General features: G+C 39.1%; 2 protein-coding genes across 5 annotated transcripts in view; one reads left to right on the forward strand and one right to left on the reverse strand.

Annotated features, from left to right (window-relative positions):
* Positions 1–7,922, forward strand: part of serinc4 (serine incorporator 4) — a 34,556-nt gene extending 26,634 nt beyond the window's left edge. For both annotated transcript variants that reach the window (XM_017711611.2, XM_017711610.2), the window contains exons 8-12: positions 2,579–2,705; positions 4,008–4,080; positions 4,288–4,327; positions 4,417–4,570; positions 6,400–7,922. In XM_017711611.2, the coding sequence (XP_017567100.1) occupies positions 2,579–2,705; positions 4,008–4,080; positions 4,288–4,327; positions 4,417–4,570; positions 6,400–6,610 (605 nt within the window). In that variant the 3' untranslated portion in view covers positions 6,611–7,922. The remainder of the gene's footprint in view (positions 1–2,578; positions 2,706–4,007; positions 4,081–4,287; positions 4,328–4,416; positions 4,571–6,399) is intronic.
* Positions 7,923–8,447: 525 nt separating this feature from the next.
* adamtsl5 (ADAMTS like 5) overlaps positions 8,448–16,153 on the reverse strand; it is a 36,606-nt gene continuing 28,900 nt past the window's right edge. For all 3 annotated transcript variants that reach the window (XM_017711613.2, XM_017711612.2, XM_017711614.2), the window contains exons 10-14: positions 12,857–13,020; positions 12,354–12,558; positions 10,818–10,916; positions 10,618–10,689; positions 8,448–9,228 (exon numbers count right to left, since the gene is read on the reverse strand). In XM_017711613.2, the coding sequence (XP_017567102.1) occupies positions 8,900–9,228; positions 10,618–10,689; positions 10,818–10,916; positions 12,354–12,558; positions 12,857–13,020 (869 nt within the window). In that variant the 3' untranslated portion in view covers positions 8,448–8,899. The remainder of the gene's footprint in view (positions 9,229–10,617; positions 10,690–10,817; positions 10,917–12,353; positions 12,559–12,856; positions 13,021–16,153) is intronic.

Here is a 16,153-nt window from a genome sequence, read left to right on the forward strand (position 1 = left end):
GATGTTTTATATGCCATATTGAAAAGACACATGTTGTAAACCTGCTAAGGGAAATGAAATTAACGCTTGAGGTTTAGGATACGGGGGAAACATAAAACCCTGGAAAAGATCAAGTTGATACTGCCAGCTTTGACAACAGAGAATACTGGATCACGTCCAGCAGTCTGGAGGTCATGTAGCATCAAAATATGGCATTACTATAGAGCTGTGTAGAATAGGGGCAAGTTGTCTTCAGGCAATATGGGGTAATGCTTCGACATGCTTCAGAAATATGCAGAGTCAGCCTGCTATAAAAACAACTTTCTAACGCACACACCCTCCATGCCAGATGGGAGAATGGGCTACAAACAAATGCAGGGCAAATTGTAATAGATATTTTATGTAGCTATACAGGCTCAAATAGAGCACTCTTTTTATCATCATTTCATATTCCTATAGCATTTGTGAATTTTGACAGCAACTGGATAGATATTTCTCAAGATTCACCGTTTTTGTAACTTTTTTAATCATTAGTTGTTTTTTTTTATTACTGAGTTTTTGTATAAAGTCACAGACTTCACTCATATTATTTTAATCACTCTATTGGCATCTGATATATATCACACATCAACTGAATTCTGCTGGAATGCAGCAAGTTATTAAAATAGCTTAATAACTGAATAATATTTGACCACAGTATTGCCCGGCAGCCATGGCCCACTGTTAACAAATTTGCTTGGTAGAAGAATTGTTCGAATTGTTTGTAGTAAATATTATTACCAAGTTAAAATATTTCTTGAAGAAGTATTATATTGTATTTAATCATTGTTTTATAAAAGCAATAAGGCTCTTGAGGCCAAGCGTTACAGTGATTTTCCCAAAGTACGGAATTCCCACTTCTGTGGGAATTGTAGCTCGATGCCAGTATTCAATATTTTCAATGTACATGGCTGATGTCGACACAAACATTCATCAAATGTAGAAATGATGACTAAATCCACCTTAATTAGATTAGCATTACAGAGAAGTAGAAAGGATGTTTTTATAGGATTACAAATGAAAAAAAGTAAAAACATGCAGATTTTGTAGCTCAGTAGCCCAGAATTGCATCCCTGTGTCCATCGCTGTGCATCCCTGGCTTTAATATATTGTAACATATTGACAACACATTCCGGGGACGTGAGGCTTTGCCTGCTGTGTGACTTCGTCTGAGTGGACTGTTATGAAGTCGCACCCATGACACTTTAATCCCATCTCAGAGGAACTCTGTAAATCTGAAAGCACAGAACACCAGGAGAGGGTCCCTTATCCTTAAACAGGAACACAGTGTGCCACTGAATGCAGCTCAATTAGAATTCCTGTCTCGCGTGTGTAAATGCCACGCTCAAAGCCCCTGTAATTAGCCAGTGTTTTCATACAAGCCTGAGTTGGCTTTTAATGCAACACTGGAGGAATTTGCCCTAGATTGATTCGCAAGCCCTGGAGGATGAAGAGGGTGAGTGTGTGTGTGTGTGTGTGAGAGTGTGTGTGTGTGTGTCCTCTACCTACCATTTCCACTTTGACTTCAGCATCAAGGCCTAAAAGGGGAGAAAACAGGGTCTAATATATACAGCAGTGTCCAGTGTAGCACAGTACAAAGGAACGTTACAGTAATGTAATTACTTTTTCCTGTGACAAACTAATGTAACACATTACAGTATAAATACTTGTAATCACATTACAGTTGCTGACTTAATAAGAATTATGTTTTTGCATTACTCCTGTTTCTAAGAGAACAATATAAGTTGTAGGTGCTTAAAAATATGTGATACATGAAAAATATTTAGCTTGTATAGATTAACTGTGCCTGTGCTTTAATATGTCTAACATCTATTTACACTAATGTGAAACTGATGGATAGAGATGCTGAAGAAGAGAGAGCTCCAACCTCACGTAACAGCTTAGAAACATCTCGTAAAGGTTTTATTTCTGATTCTGAACAGGTTCTATTGGCTAGTTTCTAGGGTTCTAAATAGCATTAACCATTCATAGTGTCTTTGAAATCATACAGTGATTGGCCATTTCTTTGAAAGTAACATACAGAAGTTTATATAAAATTTTCCTTTGTACTTTCCGGTTGTGTTTGGGTTTTTAGGGAGTAATACAGAGGTTATGAGTAAGATAACTGAAAAAGTAAAGTAAGAAGTAAAAGTTTGAAGTAATTGAAGTACAGTTTGAAATGAATTACCTTTTTAATAAAAATGGACAAAACTGATAATTAGCATAACCATGTAATTTAGGGGTGTAACAATACAGAAAGATCAATCAAAGTGGCGTCTCCAGTCGATACGTTTTCCAAAGCAAATTAAAGCGTGGCAGAAAATGTGTATTTACTTTAACATTAATATACAGCATTAACATAAAAGGCTGTGAGACAATTTGATACGGTACGACACGTCAAGAGCAAGAGCCACAGGGAGACCTGGGAGATCCAGGCCCTCTCACTTGGAAGCTACTATATCAGGACACTATAATGATGACTACCTGTCACCCCACAAAATGTATCCAGCCCCCCTAAAATAAAATTCACTGATCCCTTTTTTGTGTGCATTTCTTTCAGTGGAGTACCAGGGGGTCAACATGACCGTGTGCTACCCTAATGTGGGCAGAGACGAGATCCAGAACGAAGGAAATGCTGTCGCCATCATTGGCGCTGCTATTATGTACTGCTGTGTGCTGTTTGCATGGTGAGAGCTTTTTTCCCCAAACATGTTCAACTATTCGCAGATCAGTTACAGACTGTTTTGTTGGTTATTTTTTAATTGAACTTTTTTTCTTTAAAAAAAAAACAAAACATACTTCTAAGCATTTTAAAATGAAGTAAGACGTGACACAACTTCCATAGACTTTCACTGCATTTATAGCTAGTGTTGTGGCGGTACTCGCTTCAGTTCCATGTTCCTCTGTCAGAGAGAAAGTGGAAACACATCACTAACAACTGGAGAGAAGGTGCTATTTGGGTGGTGGGTCATTCTCAGCACTGCAGTATCACTGATGTGGTGGTGGTGCATTAGAGCGTGTTGTTCTGGTCTGAGTGGATCAGACACAGCAGTGCTGCTGGAGTTTTTAAATACTGTGTCCACTCACTGTCCACTCTATTCGACACTCCTACCTTGTCAGCCCACTTTGTAGATGTAAAGTCAGAGACGACAGCTCATCTGCACGGTTTGTGTTGGTCGTCCTCTAGTCCTTTAGCAGTGGTCAAAGGACGATGTTGGCTGGATATTTTTGGTTGGTGGACTTTTCTCTGTCCAGCAGAGACACTGAGGTGTTTAAAAACTCCAGCAGCTGGAGCTAGTACCTGCTCTGTGATGGTCCATGGGGGTCCTGACCACTGAAGAACAGGGTAAAAGGGGGCTAACAAAGTATCAGAGAAACAGATGGACTACAGTCTGTAACATAGTAAGTGGAGCTGAGCGTAGAAACAAGGAGGTTGTCATAATGTTATGCTTGATCCGTGTATCAGATTATATACACTATGATTCAAAAGTCTTACATTAATAATCATTATTGAGCAATAAATAGTACAGTATAGACTGGAATGTTAGGCTGGACAGCAAGTAGACTGAAATATTGTAAACAGGTACCACCAAAACATAAACCGATATTTTTTTTTTTTTACAATTATGCAAAAGTTTTTTTTTGGAGCAGTTTTGAGGACTATATGAAGTTATATCATGGTAAACAGTGGTTATTGTTATTAAATAACAAACTGCAATTACCTTTTTATTGTAAATTATTGTCATAAAATCACGGTCAGCAAGTTTCAGTCACCACTTATTAAATATGACGCATTCTGTATTATTTCAGCATAAGTTCATTCTCAGTGTTAATACAGTTTATCGTCTACAGCTCTGTTCATCATTTAAAAAATTCATTTTTGCAGCTTTACAATCTAAACAATATTACCATCATATTGAAATATTTTATGATTTTTGGTGTTGTTTTAATACACACACAACTCATTAACAACTAACTTTGTTTTTCAGCAATGAGGCTTCTTACCTGGCTGAGGTATTTGGTCCATTCTGGATGATCAAAGTTTATCGTTATGAGTTCCAGGTGGGTTGGGTCTGATTTACTGTCTGCTCTTCAATAGCTCTCAATGATTTATGGCATTATACTTATACAAGCTCTTCTGTCTCTTTGTAATGCAAGAGGCAGTGAGTTGTTGTCTATGTTTCTTACAATGGGGATTAAATTCTGATCCCAGAAGCTCATTTTAAAAGTTTATGGCTCATATTAATCTTCACCTGTGTGAATTCTCAGAAAGCCACGTGTTGTTTCTGCTGTCCTGAGGAAGAAGATGGTAAGTAAAACACTGCAGACCCGAATTTATAACTGCTAATAATGTAGCAAACATTTTTGTGAAACAATTGACTTTTCTCTTATTTACAGCGGAGGAAGAGTTTGTGATTGACGATGAGAGTAAAGGCTGCCAGAAGGTGATTCACAACGAGAGCCATCGAGTGGCCTACAGCTACTTCTTCTTCCATTTTGTTTTCTTCCTGGCCTCCCTCTACGTCATGATGACCCTCACAAATTGGTTCAGGTCAGTTGTTAAAGAGCTCGAATGTGCTGATCTGGATTAAGGAAAGAGTAGTGAACACTGACTCACACTTGAGCCTGATTATCACCATGACATAGTACCCTAGACCCTTTGCCAGACCCCTCACTGAAAGCTCATACACAGCATATAGTTAATGTTTACATTTTCACATGTATGTGGAATAAAAAAGGGCACAATTTCTATTTATTTGAGCCATTTTTTCCCAATATGTTAAATTCAAAACTTTGCATATGACTGTACATTGAAAAAGGCTGTGATATCTCTATTAAGTTAATCTCTAAACAGCCGCTGAATGTTTAATTGTGTGCATCGTGAACAATCACAGATGGTTGTTGGATGTTGGAATGAATCAAGATCACATGATCCAACAAAAAAAGAAAAATTGGTTAATATTTTGTTGTTCTTATCTTTTTCTATAATTAACTTTAATTCAGTTTCTTATCTGTGTTAATGTGTTTTTGTCCAGCTATATTTAAAACAGTTAGACCCAGAAAGACAGAGGTCTGAGTCTAAAAAGGTTGGTTTGAATTGGATTGATTAAAATATATTGAAAATCACATCAAATCTTCACCAATGTGTTATCAATATATTGGAGGGTATATCACTATGTCAGTATGTAGCAACATAATTAATATATAAGAAAGTATAATATCATGCAACCTTAGCCAGAATACAGCCAATTAGGGGTTGCAGGACTATTCATGTTTACTAGTCAGCTAGTCATTCAAAAACACAGTCAACTGCTTCAACGTGATGCTAGCCATTTATAGCATTTTGGCAGACACTCTTATTCAGAGCGACTTACAAATTCATCATTTTACACAGGGAGGCCAAGGTGGTGTTAGGAGCCTTGCCCAAGGACTCTTACTGGTATAGTGTAGGGTGAACCCCAATCTACAGCATAGAAGGCAGAGGAGTTACCCACTACACTGTCTAACTACCAGTGCATGCATCTGTTAGTTGATAAAACAGAACTGCCGGCTAGTGCTCTTCTCCAAGTGCAATGTTAATAGATGCGGTAGCTGGCTTACTGAGGAAGCTTGAGTTTGCTTTCACCCTCCTAGACCTGGTGGTATTGTGTATTTGAGGGACTGGACATGATTAAATCGATGAGAAAATTGGAAAAAATCCCAAAAAAGGAGAAAATAAAAAATATTACTGTTCTGGACATCTATATTTTGTTAGAAGCATGGTAATAGGAGCCAGGGGTGGCAGATGCTGGGGTATTTTGCATTGCCAAATGTAAAGTACACAGACTGTCTGATATAAACTGCACGCTAAAATCCTCACAGCTCTTGGAATCTCAGAGAATTTGAGCTGTCTGCCTGCACTTCCATGCACTGGTTTTATCAGTCAGCTGGGAAACAATTGTTTATCAAGCTAAATGCTATTAGCAAGCCACTACACAATAAGCCATCCAGAGCGGGATAACGGCCCAGTTGCTGAACCAGGAAACATTCATGCTGTTGAAAAGTTCCTCACAAATAAACCACTTTGGGCTTTCTGTTTAGCACAAAAACTGATCTGTTCTCTTCTTAATCCTGTTCATTGCAGTTTTTATTTCAGACACTGTTCTCAACTATGGGGCTACTACCAACAGTGCCGACTAGTAGATTTACTGGTCAACAAGTCTATACAGCCCCTATGATTGGCTACCGTAATAATTTTGATGGGTTTCTCTGGGCATTTGACACTTTTCTCGTTTTTCATGTATTACAATGTGGTTCACATAGAATATCGCAATGTGACTTTTTTCCAGTATCGTTCAACCCCAATCAAGTGCAATTACCTTACTGTCCCTTTCCCTGCAGCTATGAGACAGCCGTGTTGGAGACCACCTTCACCCACGGCAGCTACTCCACCTTTTACGTGAAGCTGTCATCTTGCTGGGCGTGCGTGGTGCTCTACCTGTGGCTCCTGCTGGGTCCTTTATGCCACTGCCGTTCCGATTCCAAGCGGCCACGGCGCTCTCGAATCAAGCGGAGAATGGCCTCCCAGCGTCATGTCAGCGTCATCGTGTGACCGTGGCTCAGGATGCAGGGACTGCAGCAGAAGCTGTGATGAGAGCTGAAGCCAAAAGGGAAGGACTTTTATCTCATCAAAGAATAAACTGAGCCGAGAAGGACTCTAACGACAAGCACTCTGATGCTCCTCCATCATAACCACATAACCAAGGCTGGATAAATACCAGCAAAAAAAAGAAAAAACCTAAAAGGGACACTGGAACAATGTATGCTATGTTTACGACTATGATGGCCTACCATCAGGAGTGCGCTATTATTGCCAAAAGGATCACAAAGGTGAACAAAATGACTCACACGGGACTAATCTCAGCTTTAGAAAACACATTTCCATCCACTGGATTACTGTTTAGCACTCTAGAGATTAGTTTAAACTATACCAGGATTAGAAAAAAAAACAAACAAAAATAGAATACTTAATCTTTAACTTTATTTAAAAATGTCATTAGCTATTTATGCTCTTTTTGTAAATAGTGTCCTATTACTTGTATGTGCTGTCACTCTGTGATCTGTGGCTAATGTATAAAGCAGCCATATGCTCCAGGGGAGGGTCCCTCACATTCCTCTGCCCCTCAAACCAACCAGTCAGCTGCAGGGAGAGAGAGAGCTGTAAACTGTAATGATTTTACTAGACCAGAACTGAGCAACCTAACTCCTTTATCTCTAATTACAGGTCTAGCACATTTTATGTCATTGTCTTCAAAGATCAAGCTATTTTTGTAAATATATTTTTAACAAAACGCACATAATTGCTGTTTGTATGCAATTATTTGAAGAAAGAGGAAAGGGGAGGTTCAGAGGGAAAAAAACAACCTCATTAAAGATTTCCTTTCTTTTCTTTTTCTCTGGGAGAAAATTTTGTAGATCTCTGAGAAGAAATAATAGTCCATAAAGGGGAATTCCACCACTGTTTTCAAAGTTTCTGCAGAATTCAGACTCGTTACATCATCATTACAGTGATGGTAATAGGAACCAGGGCTCATTGCAATGTCTGTAGCACAAATATAGCCATTTTATTTAGTATCCAAAATGACCAGTGAACCTATATGTGAGCTTTCTCCACTATGAATGTATTTAAAATGATGTTTTAGGCTGAAAGCATATGAAAACTATCATAAAACAAAGTCATGAGTTAGCATATTCGTAATCATTTCATGTAACAACTTTCTCTGATTGAGCTTTTAAAAGCATTGCACATTTCAGACGTCTGAGTTTTATTAACAGCACTGTGAATTCAGTTTATATATAATTGGGTAGTTTCTCTAGACCCCAGCATTTCACATCAAACCACTTTGAATGACTTCACATCTCTACCATTTTGAAAAAAATGTTGGAATTCCCCTTTAATATGCTGTATAAATATCAGCCCCCCCCTCCAAAGAATGTACAGTAAGCTGAACATTGAATTAATGTATATTAGCAAATATGGTGGTTAAGGTTAAAGCTTTTGGAGATGCAAATACATGTGTGTCAGATATACAGCGCAAGTAAATAATGGGTCGCAGGACAACAGATATAGATCCAGTTCCAGGAGAGCACTATGTCTGCTGATCATTATCCTCTTAGCATGCAAGATGTAAATCCTCCTAAGACGCCTAGCTCTCCTCTACTGATCATTTCAGTCGGGCACTTCATAAGAAAGACTGTCTTCTGCTTGAAATCTTCAAAATAACTGATGCTAATAAACTTGCATCGCATACAGAAAATGTATTGATAGTAAAAAAAAATTATATATATATATATATATATATATATATATATATATATATATATATACATACATACATATATATATATATATATATATATATATATATATATATATAAAAAACGTAAAACATAACACTAATAATAAGTGTACTAATATCATCATAAATACAAATAAAACCAACAATAACTGAGTACAGCATGAATGCCAAATGAGGGCAAAGATACAGAGCCCCATGATTTCAGGTAACTATATTCTGGCGGCAGAAAGGCAACAGTGAGTCTAGTAATAATAACAATAATAATAACAATAACAATAAAAATAATATATTCTTCTCTTTGGTATGTGAGTTTTAAAGGTAGGTCATAACAGCTACCTAAAGTGCTTCATTTAGTGAATAGGTTTAACTTTTGTGGGCTTCAGTTCCTTTTAAATCCCAGGGTTAATGTAATTTCCACAGCCCACAGTCCACTTCTCTGGTTTATTTCTTAAAGCCAGAGATGGGCAGTTGTTGTCCATGGTTTTTTGGAATGAGGATTAAATATAGTAAGTGCACAGTGATGGGAGAGCTGAGACCAGGTTTTACCCTCTCAGCTGAGTTCTAGGTCCTCTGTTATTGCAAAGCTCTTCTAGGGGGCGCAGCAGGCTGTCCTCACGTGGGCGGTAAAGCTGAGAATAGCTGTCCTCCTCCAGCAGAATGCGATTGAGTGTCTGCTCATAGTTGATATGACGCCTCACCATAAGCACATACTGATAGCCCTCGTCCAATGGGGGGCAGTCACATTTGTTGGGTGCCCAGAGGTATTCTCGGTGTTCTAGACGGAAGCGGTTGCGGTACGTGTGGATGATCTGCACGTCATAGCGAGTCTCCACACCTATATATGTCTTCTCTAAGATCTTGGCTCTGAAGACTGAAGCAGCAAAATTTGACATTAGAGATAATCACCAAGTTTGTAAGGTTCACCTACTTTACACCTATAAGCAGTGGCCACTTTATCATTTCATTGTCCACTATCCATATAATACCTAGCCAGCGGTGGTCCTATGGATGTCCTATGGTTAATAACTAAGTGCACCTATATGTATAGTGTTTCTGATAAAATGGCCACTAAGTGTAGATGTAATTAAATGGGAATTCAACTATTGTTTTTTAAACTTCCCCATAATGTGATCATTAAGATGTAAACAAGTTTTTGGTCATTTGGGTCATTTGATGTGGAACGAGGCATTCTACAGAGACTTGCCCAAAATAGTTTACAACAGTGGTGATAGGAACCAGATGTCAGACAGGAACCCCTTATATTGTTGGTGTGATTTTATGTTGCCAAAAATAGACATAATTCATTTTACATGACCATTTTCCAGCCTCCTTTTAACCTTGAGAATTAAACAGTTTTTGTTTTTGTTACTGCATGTCTTTAACTGATAAGGTAAATGAACTCTGTTCTGAATGATATATGTAAATGTAAAAAATAATAAAAATTGGTCTGTTTTTCACAGCTTAGTTTCTGTATAAGGACCGTATGGAGTGGGTAGTGAATGATACCTTCTAAAACTTTAATAATGTTTACATATTACTTCAAACAAAGCGAGGGAATTCCGGTTTTCCATTATATGGGCTTTTGAAATGAAAGGGTTACACATGCATAATGCCTAAGACACTGATTTACAACAGTATTGACATACTTTCGATTGCCATGTATTTTTTGAATGCTTTCATGGTGTAGAGATACACACAACGCATTCAAAGGCAAAGGAAACATATTTTTTCACATTTACTGCTATTTTACAATTATTAACTTAACAAATTAAATCTTAGAAGACCTGTGTAGGGTCTTTAGTGGTTTTGGATAGTAAGTAAAATGACTGTATTTGCATTGCAGACATTGTAACCCCTGGTTCCTGTCACCACCACTGTAAAGAAATCCATAAACAATGCATCATCTCACTTCAAACCACTCTGAATGACTTTGTTTACATATTAATGAATAAATTATGCAGAATATTTCTTCAAAATTGGTTAAATTTCCCTTTAACCAACAGGTAAATTCTGCTTGGTGGGTGAATAATGAAAATGACTAGTGTTCTCAACTCAAATCCTACTGCCCTGCTCTGTTTAAAATGTTCATTGCCCCACATACTTACATACTAATATGTGTGTGTGTGTGTGTGTGTGTATATATATATATATATATATATATATATTGCAAAATGTAGCACTATAACTATAATACAATAATCTGTCCAGGACTGGACTGGAGTTGAGAACCACTGGGCTAAACAGTAACAATTAATCTCACCAAAATCCTTCTGGCAATACTGTCTCTGCCGCTCTCCTCGACCCTTTACCTTCCTGCATTTGCCACAGTGACCTGTAAAGAAATTGGTCACACATGAGGCATTAAGGTAAAAGATTCAACCTCTTTCCTCGCAGGCTGGTGGAAATGATGAGAGAGATTAAGCTGAAGCCAACAGTGCTGATGCTGTAACTTGTGCTGACCTGTACCGCGCGTCTCGGGCAGGTAGTTGCTTCGGTTTTCATCTCGTTCGAGACGAGGCCCTGGGTGCCTCTGAGAGGGACGTCTGACAGGCCTGCCACCTACAGGACATGAGACATACCAGACACTTCAGTTCACTTCAGCTAGAAAATTTCTCCCGTAGTCCAAATGTAACTGTTCAGCCAAAAGAGCTACAAGATAAATGTAGCCAACAAATGATCAAAGCTTGTATCACTAAGGCTCACTCGGGGAATTCCACCAATTTTTCAAAATTGGTGGATAATGTAATATAAACAAAATCATTCAGAGTGGTTTCATGGAAGTGCATGGAATAGTGATAGAAACCAGACATCCAAAGCATTTAATGTCTTTCAAAGCTACATCAGAAAGCGATTACGTGACAGAGTTATAAATATGCTGCCTGATGCCTCAGACACTGTTTTATGATAGTGTTAAGATAAGATTTTGGCCTAAAACATATTTTCCTAATTCAGTCAAAGCAGAGACATATGTGCAGGGCCTTCTAAGGCAAAACAGCCCCCAAAGAAAGCATATTTTCAGATTTCCCACTATTTTACCTTCATCGACAACACACATAAAACTTAGATGATGTGTGTTGTCACTGGTCCTTTTTGGCTTGTGATAAAATGGCTAGATATGTTTTACCACTTCACATCAAACCAATCTGAATGCGTTTGTTCACATCACTTGGATTGAATTATGTAGACATTTGAATAAATTGTAGAATCTCCTCTTCATATATTATATTATATATACTTGCTTTTGTCATTTCTGACACTGTATGACATACAGCCGTCTTGAAGCTTCAATTTTGACTGTACTTTTGTTAAACAGTAGGTGACACATAGTAAGAAACCACGTAAAAAAGTTTGCTTAGTTACTTGTCATGGCTGATTACATTTGGGGTGAGAAAAAAATTGCTTTAAATCAGAGCTAGAAGGCAATATTCTGACTTCCTTTCAAGCAAAACAGTTCTAACTAAAAACAAAATAAAACTTCATTTCCATTTTCACTTTTGGAAGAAAGTCTAAATATATATTAGATTGGCATAAAGACTTAAAGCTCATCCAAACACCCTACAAGATGAAACTTTCAGCACCAGCAAGACATTACATCACTCAATGTGTTCTGGAATACAGGGAGTGGCTAGCATGCATTCCACTGTACCATCAGACATGTATGCACAGATATAAGCACATTAGGGACACATCCATAAAACCATTTCCGTGTCAGAGTCCCTTCAAAAGGAATTAACCTTTTATGAATCATAATCTGTGTGTATACAGATCCAGCACTTTATAAAAAGGTTGTCCTCACTAATTTGTAAAATAATACACATGAAAAAGCTGCTAGTTTCCTAAGAACAATACATCACACTACTTAATCACAGCAAAGCTTACAAAGGGCTCATATTTGGCCATTTAGAGCTGGATATGTGAGACTACAGATATCTATTATCTATCTACTGCTTTGATGGAGCCAGTTAGATTTCAGGTAACCTCATGTGAGATGTTTACCCCAGTGAGGCCGAATGGTGACAGGAGCTTTAGTGGTAGTGGTGGTGGTTATGGTTGTGGTTGGGGTTGGTGGTTCCCAGGGTAGGAAGTTTGACCCGTGTTGAGGCTGCCGAAGTGGGCTTTTCCTTCCGTGGTACAGGGCGTAGCGGTCAGGGGGCAACCAATACTCATACTCTATCCCAGAAGTTGTATCAGTGGACAGCACCTGCAAACCATTCAGCACAAAGCAAGTAACATTTCATGATGAACAGAGCATTCTCAATTTTTGAAAAGCAACCTTTTTCTGTTTACTGATGTTCACTCCCTTTTTATTCAGCAACCAGTATGAAACAACATAAGTTACAAGTCACAAGTATGAGAAACTGACCTGTAGGTCCACATTTAGATGCGGATGTTTATTCCTGGTCTAAAGTCACCGTTTCAAAGATATGATGTCCTATGACAGTGACATATTTTTCTAATTACCTCTAACCTTTTTATTTTGAATATGTCTGTTCACTCACCATAACATGAAGGTCCTCCTTTGTGGGCCCAGGTACCTCAAAGCTCTCCCAGGTATCAGCAGAGCGGCGGTACAGCAGTTTAGTTCCAGCTACATCATACTCTCCCGGCACACTGATCTTCCAGTTCCCATTGATCACAAACTGGGAGCGTCCATTCTGAAGGGCTGGAGGATTTAAAATGACACAAAAACATGATTTCAGATGTAATATTTGACACAAATAAACATTTATTATACTTTTGCAAACATTTTGACTTACTGACTTATCTAAAAAATAGGGCTGCAATTATTAGTCAACAAAGTCAACAACATCGATTCATTGATAACAAGTCAACAGGAAAATTGCTTTGTTTCATACAAAAAAATGATAGATTACCTCATAATAGGTGACTTGTCTGTGCATTATGTGTGCTATGCGTACAACCATTTCAAAATTAGGTACTCAAATAAGGTGTGACAGAGAACTACAGAGAACGTGGGAGTTGGGCAGAATAATTTGAAAAAGTAGTGAATACCTGAATACTCAAAATACTGTCCTAAATGTGTTCAATATTTCATTACAATATTTAAAAAGTAACATATTCAGAATACATTTTGAATACATATTGATATATTGACATATTGATACCACAGATGCAATTTTTGCGTACAGAGAAGGTCAGAAGGAGCTACATTGTGTCTTTGTGGATCTAGAGAAGGCATATGATAGGGTGCCAAGAGAGGAACTGTGGTACTGTATGAGGAAGTCAGGTGTAGCTGAAAAGTATGTTAGGGTGGTGCAGGACATGTATGAGGATAGTGAGACAGTGGTGAGGTTTGCAGTTGGAGTGACAAATGGTTTCAAGGTGAAGGTAGGGTTACATCAGGGATCAACTTTGAGCCCCTTCTTGTTTACAATGGTGATGGACAGGTTGACAGATGAGGCCGGCAGGAGGCTCCATGGACCATGATGTTTGCAGATGACATTGTAATCTGTGGTGAGAGTAGAGAGCAGGTGGAAGAGAATCTGGAGAGGTGGAGGTTTGCACTGGGGAGGAGAGGAATGAAGGTCAGTAGAGATAAGACGGAATACATGTGTGTGAATGAGAGGGAGGCAGGTGGAAAGGTGAAGATGCAAGGAGTAGAGGTCATAAAGGTGGATGACTTCAAATATCTTGGGTCAACCATCCAGAGCAATGGACAGTGCAAAAAAGGTGAGGAAGAGGGTGCAGGCAGGATGGAGTGGGTGGAGACGGATGTCAGGGCTGATGTGTGACAGAAGGATAGCAGCAAGAGTGAAAGGGAAGGTTTACAAGATAGTAGTGCATCCTGCTATGATGTATGGTTTGGAGACTGTGGCTCTGTCTAAAAGACAGGAGGCTGAGCTGGAGGTGGCGGAGATGAAGATGCTGAGATTTTCGTTGGGAGCTGGACAAGATTAGAAATTAGCAGATCAGAGGGACAGTGAAGGTGGAGCAGTTTGGAGATAAAGCCAGAGAGGCCAGGTTGAGATGGTTTGGACATGTGTTGAGGAGGAATAGTGGATATATTGCTCAAAGAATGTTGGAGATGGAGCTGCCGAGTAGAAGGAGAAGAGATAGACCTCAGAGAAGGTTTATGGATGTAGTGAAGGTGGACATGGAGATGGTTGGTGTAAAAGTAGAGGAGGCAGTGGATAGGGCAAGATTGAGGCAGATGATCCGCTGTGGCCACCCCTAAGGGGAGCAGCCGAAAGAAGAAGAAGAGGTAGGGAAAATCTCTGATGTCCGTCACTGGTACTGGTTGGCATATTATTTCATGAAATTGTTGTTGTATATTTCATGAAAGTTTCACTCATCACCATAATGTAGCTCTGAAATTCACTGCCTGCTTTAGTTCACTGCTGCTCCCACAATTCCCACTAGCAAGAATCCAGTACAGCACTGATGCTAAGCCTTTCACTTGTGAAAAGTGATATCCACTCCTAAAGAGACTTTTTAGTTTGATCAACTCTGATCACAAGAGATCAGTTATATTGATCTCCCAGACCCCACCTGGATATCACATGACTCAGCAACTTCCCTCAGACTCAGATTCTAACAGGGACTCCATTACCCACAGTTCTATGGGGGCTCACGTGACTTCTGACTCTCTCGCACTCCAATCAGTGCTCTAACTCCCCAGAATACTAACTGGTATCACTTGTGTTTTTTGTCATATGACAGGGTAGTTTACTTTATAAGCCCGGGCTTTAGTTACAGTTATGCCCAGAAATATTTGGACAGTGACACAATCTTCATGATTTGGGCTCTGCATGCCACCACATTGGATTTGATATGAAACAACTGAGATGCAATTGAAGTGCAGACCTTTTACTTGCCTAACTGATGATGGATTAATGCGGGAATAGCTCATGCAGCCCATGAAATAGCTTTTGAGATAATTGTCCAATTACCTTTGGACTGTTGAAAAAGAGGCAGCTACATATTAAAGAGCCGTAATTCCTAAACCCTTCCTCCAATTAGGATGTGAATACCCTCAAATTAAAGCTGAGAGTCTGCACTCAGTGCTTGATTATACAACTGTGTCTTGAATATGTTTTGGTAAACAGCTAAAATACCAAAACTTGTGTCACTGTCCAAATATTTCTGGGCTTAACTATAGGACCAGTGCACCCTGCACTGTTTCTCTCTAAACTACTGCGCGTTCGTATTCTGATTGCCTGTATCCCGTGTTTTGACCACTGCTTTGTTTATTTTGATTCTGCCTTTTGCCTCGTCCTTTTTAGTACTTTTGCCTGTTCTGACTGATCTGTGTTTTTGAACCTTTTGGCCTGTTTTTGCGACTTCTTTTGCTCTGCCTTTTTGAAGTTTGTTTGCCTTGTGAGTGTGGTTTCTGTTGGTTTCTGGTTTCTGTTGATTCGTCACGGAATACCTCACCTGACATACAGACGGCAGATCTGGAAGCCTTTCAAAAGGCTCTAAACAAACAAGGACAACTCCTAAGCCGACATCAGCAAGTGCTGTCCGGAGTGACTCAATCCCTGGAGTCACTAGCCCACCAACAGGCGGAACAGCAAGCTCAGTTGGCTCAACTGGTCGCCAGTGTGAAGGGGTTGACGGGCCAGCTCCAGAATATGAGCCTAGCAGAACAGACTGTAAGCGTTGTTTTCCCCACCATGGTAGCAGAGACTTCACCGGCAGTATTTACGGTTAGTAAACCCGACAAATTTGAAGGGAATCTGGATAAATGTGGTTTCCTGCTTCAGTGTTCTGTCTTTTTTGAAAATTCCCCTATTAGTTCTGACCAGGACAAGATATCTTTGGTTGTGTCTCACTTA

Source organism: Pygocentrus nattereri, chromosome 25 (assembly GCF_015220715.1).
Source record: "Pygocentrus nattereri isolate fPygNat1 chromosome 25, fPygNat1.pri, whole genome shotgun sequence".
Lineage (NCBI taxonomy): Eukaryota > Metazoa > Chordata > Actinopteri > Characiformes > Serrasalmidae > Pygocentrus > Pygocentrus nattereri.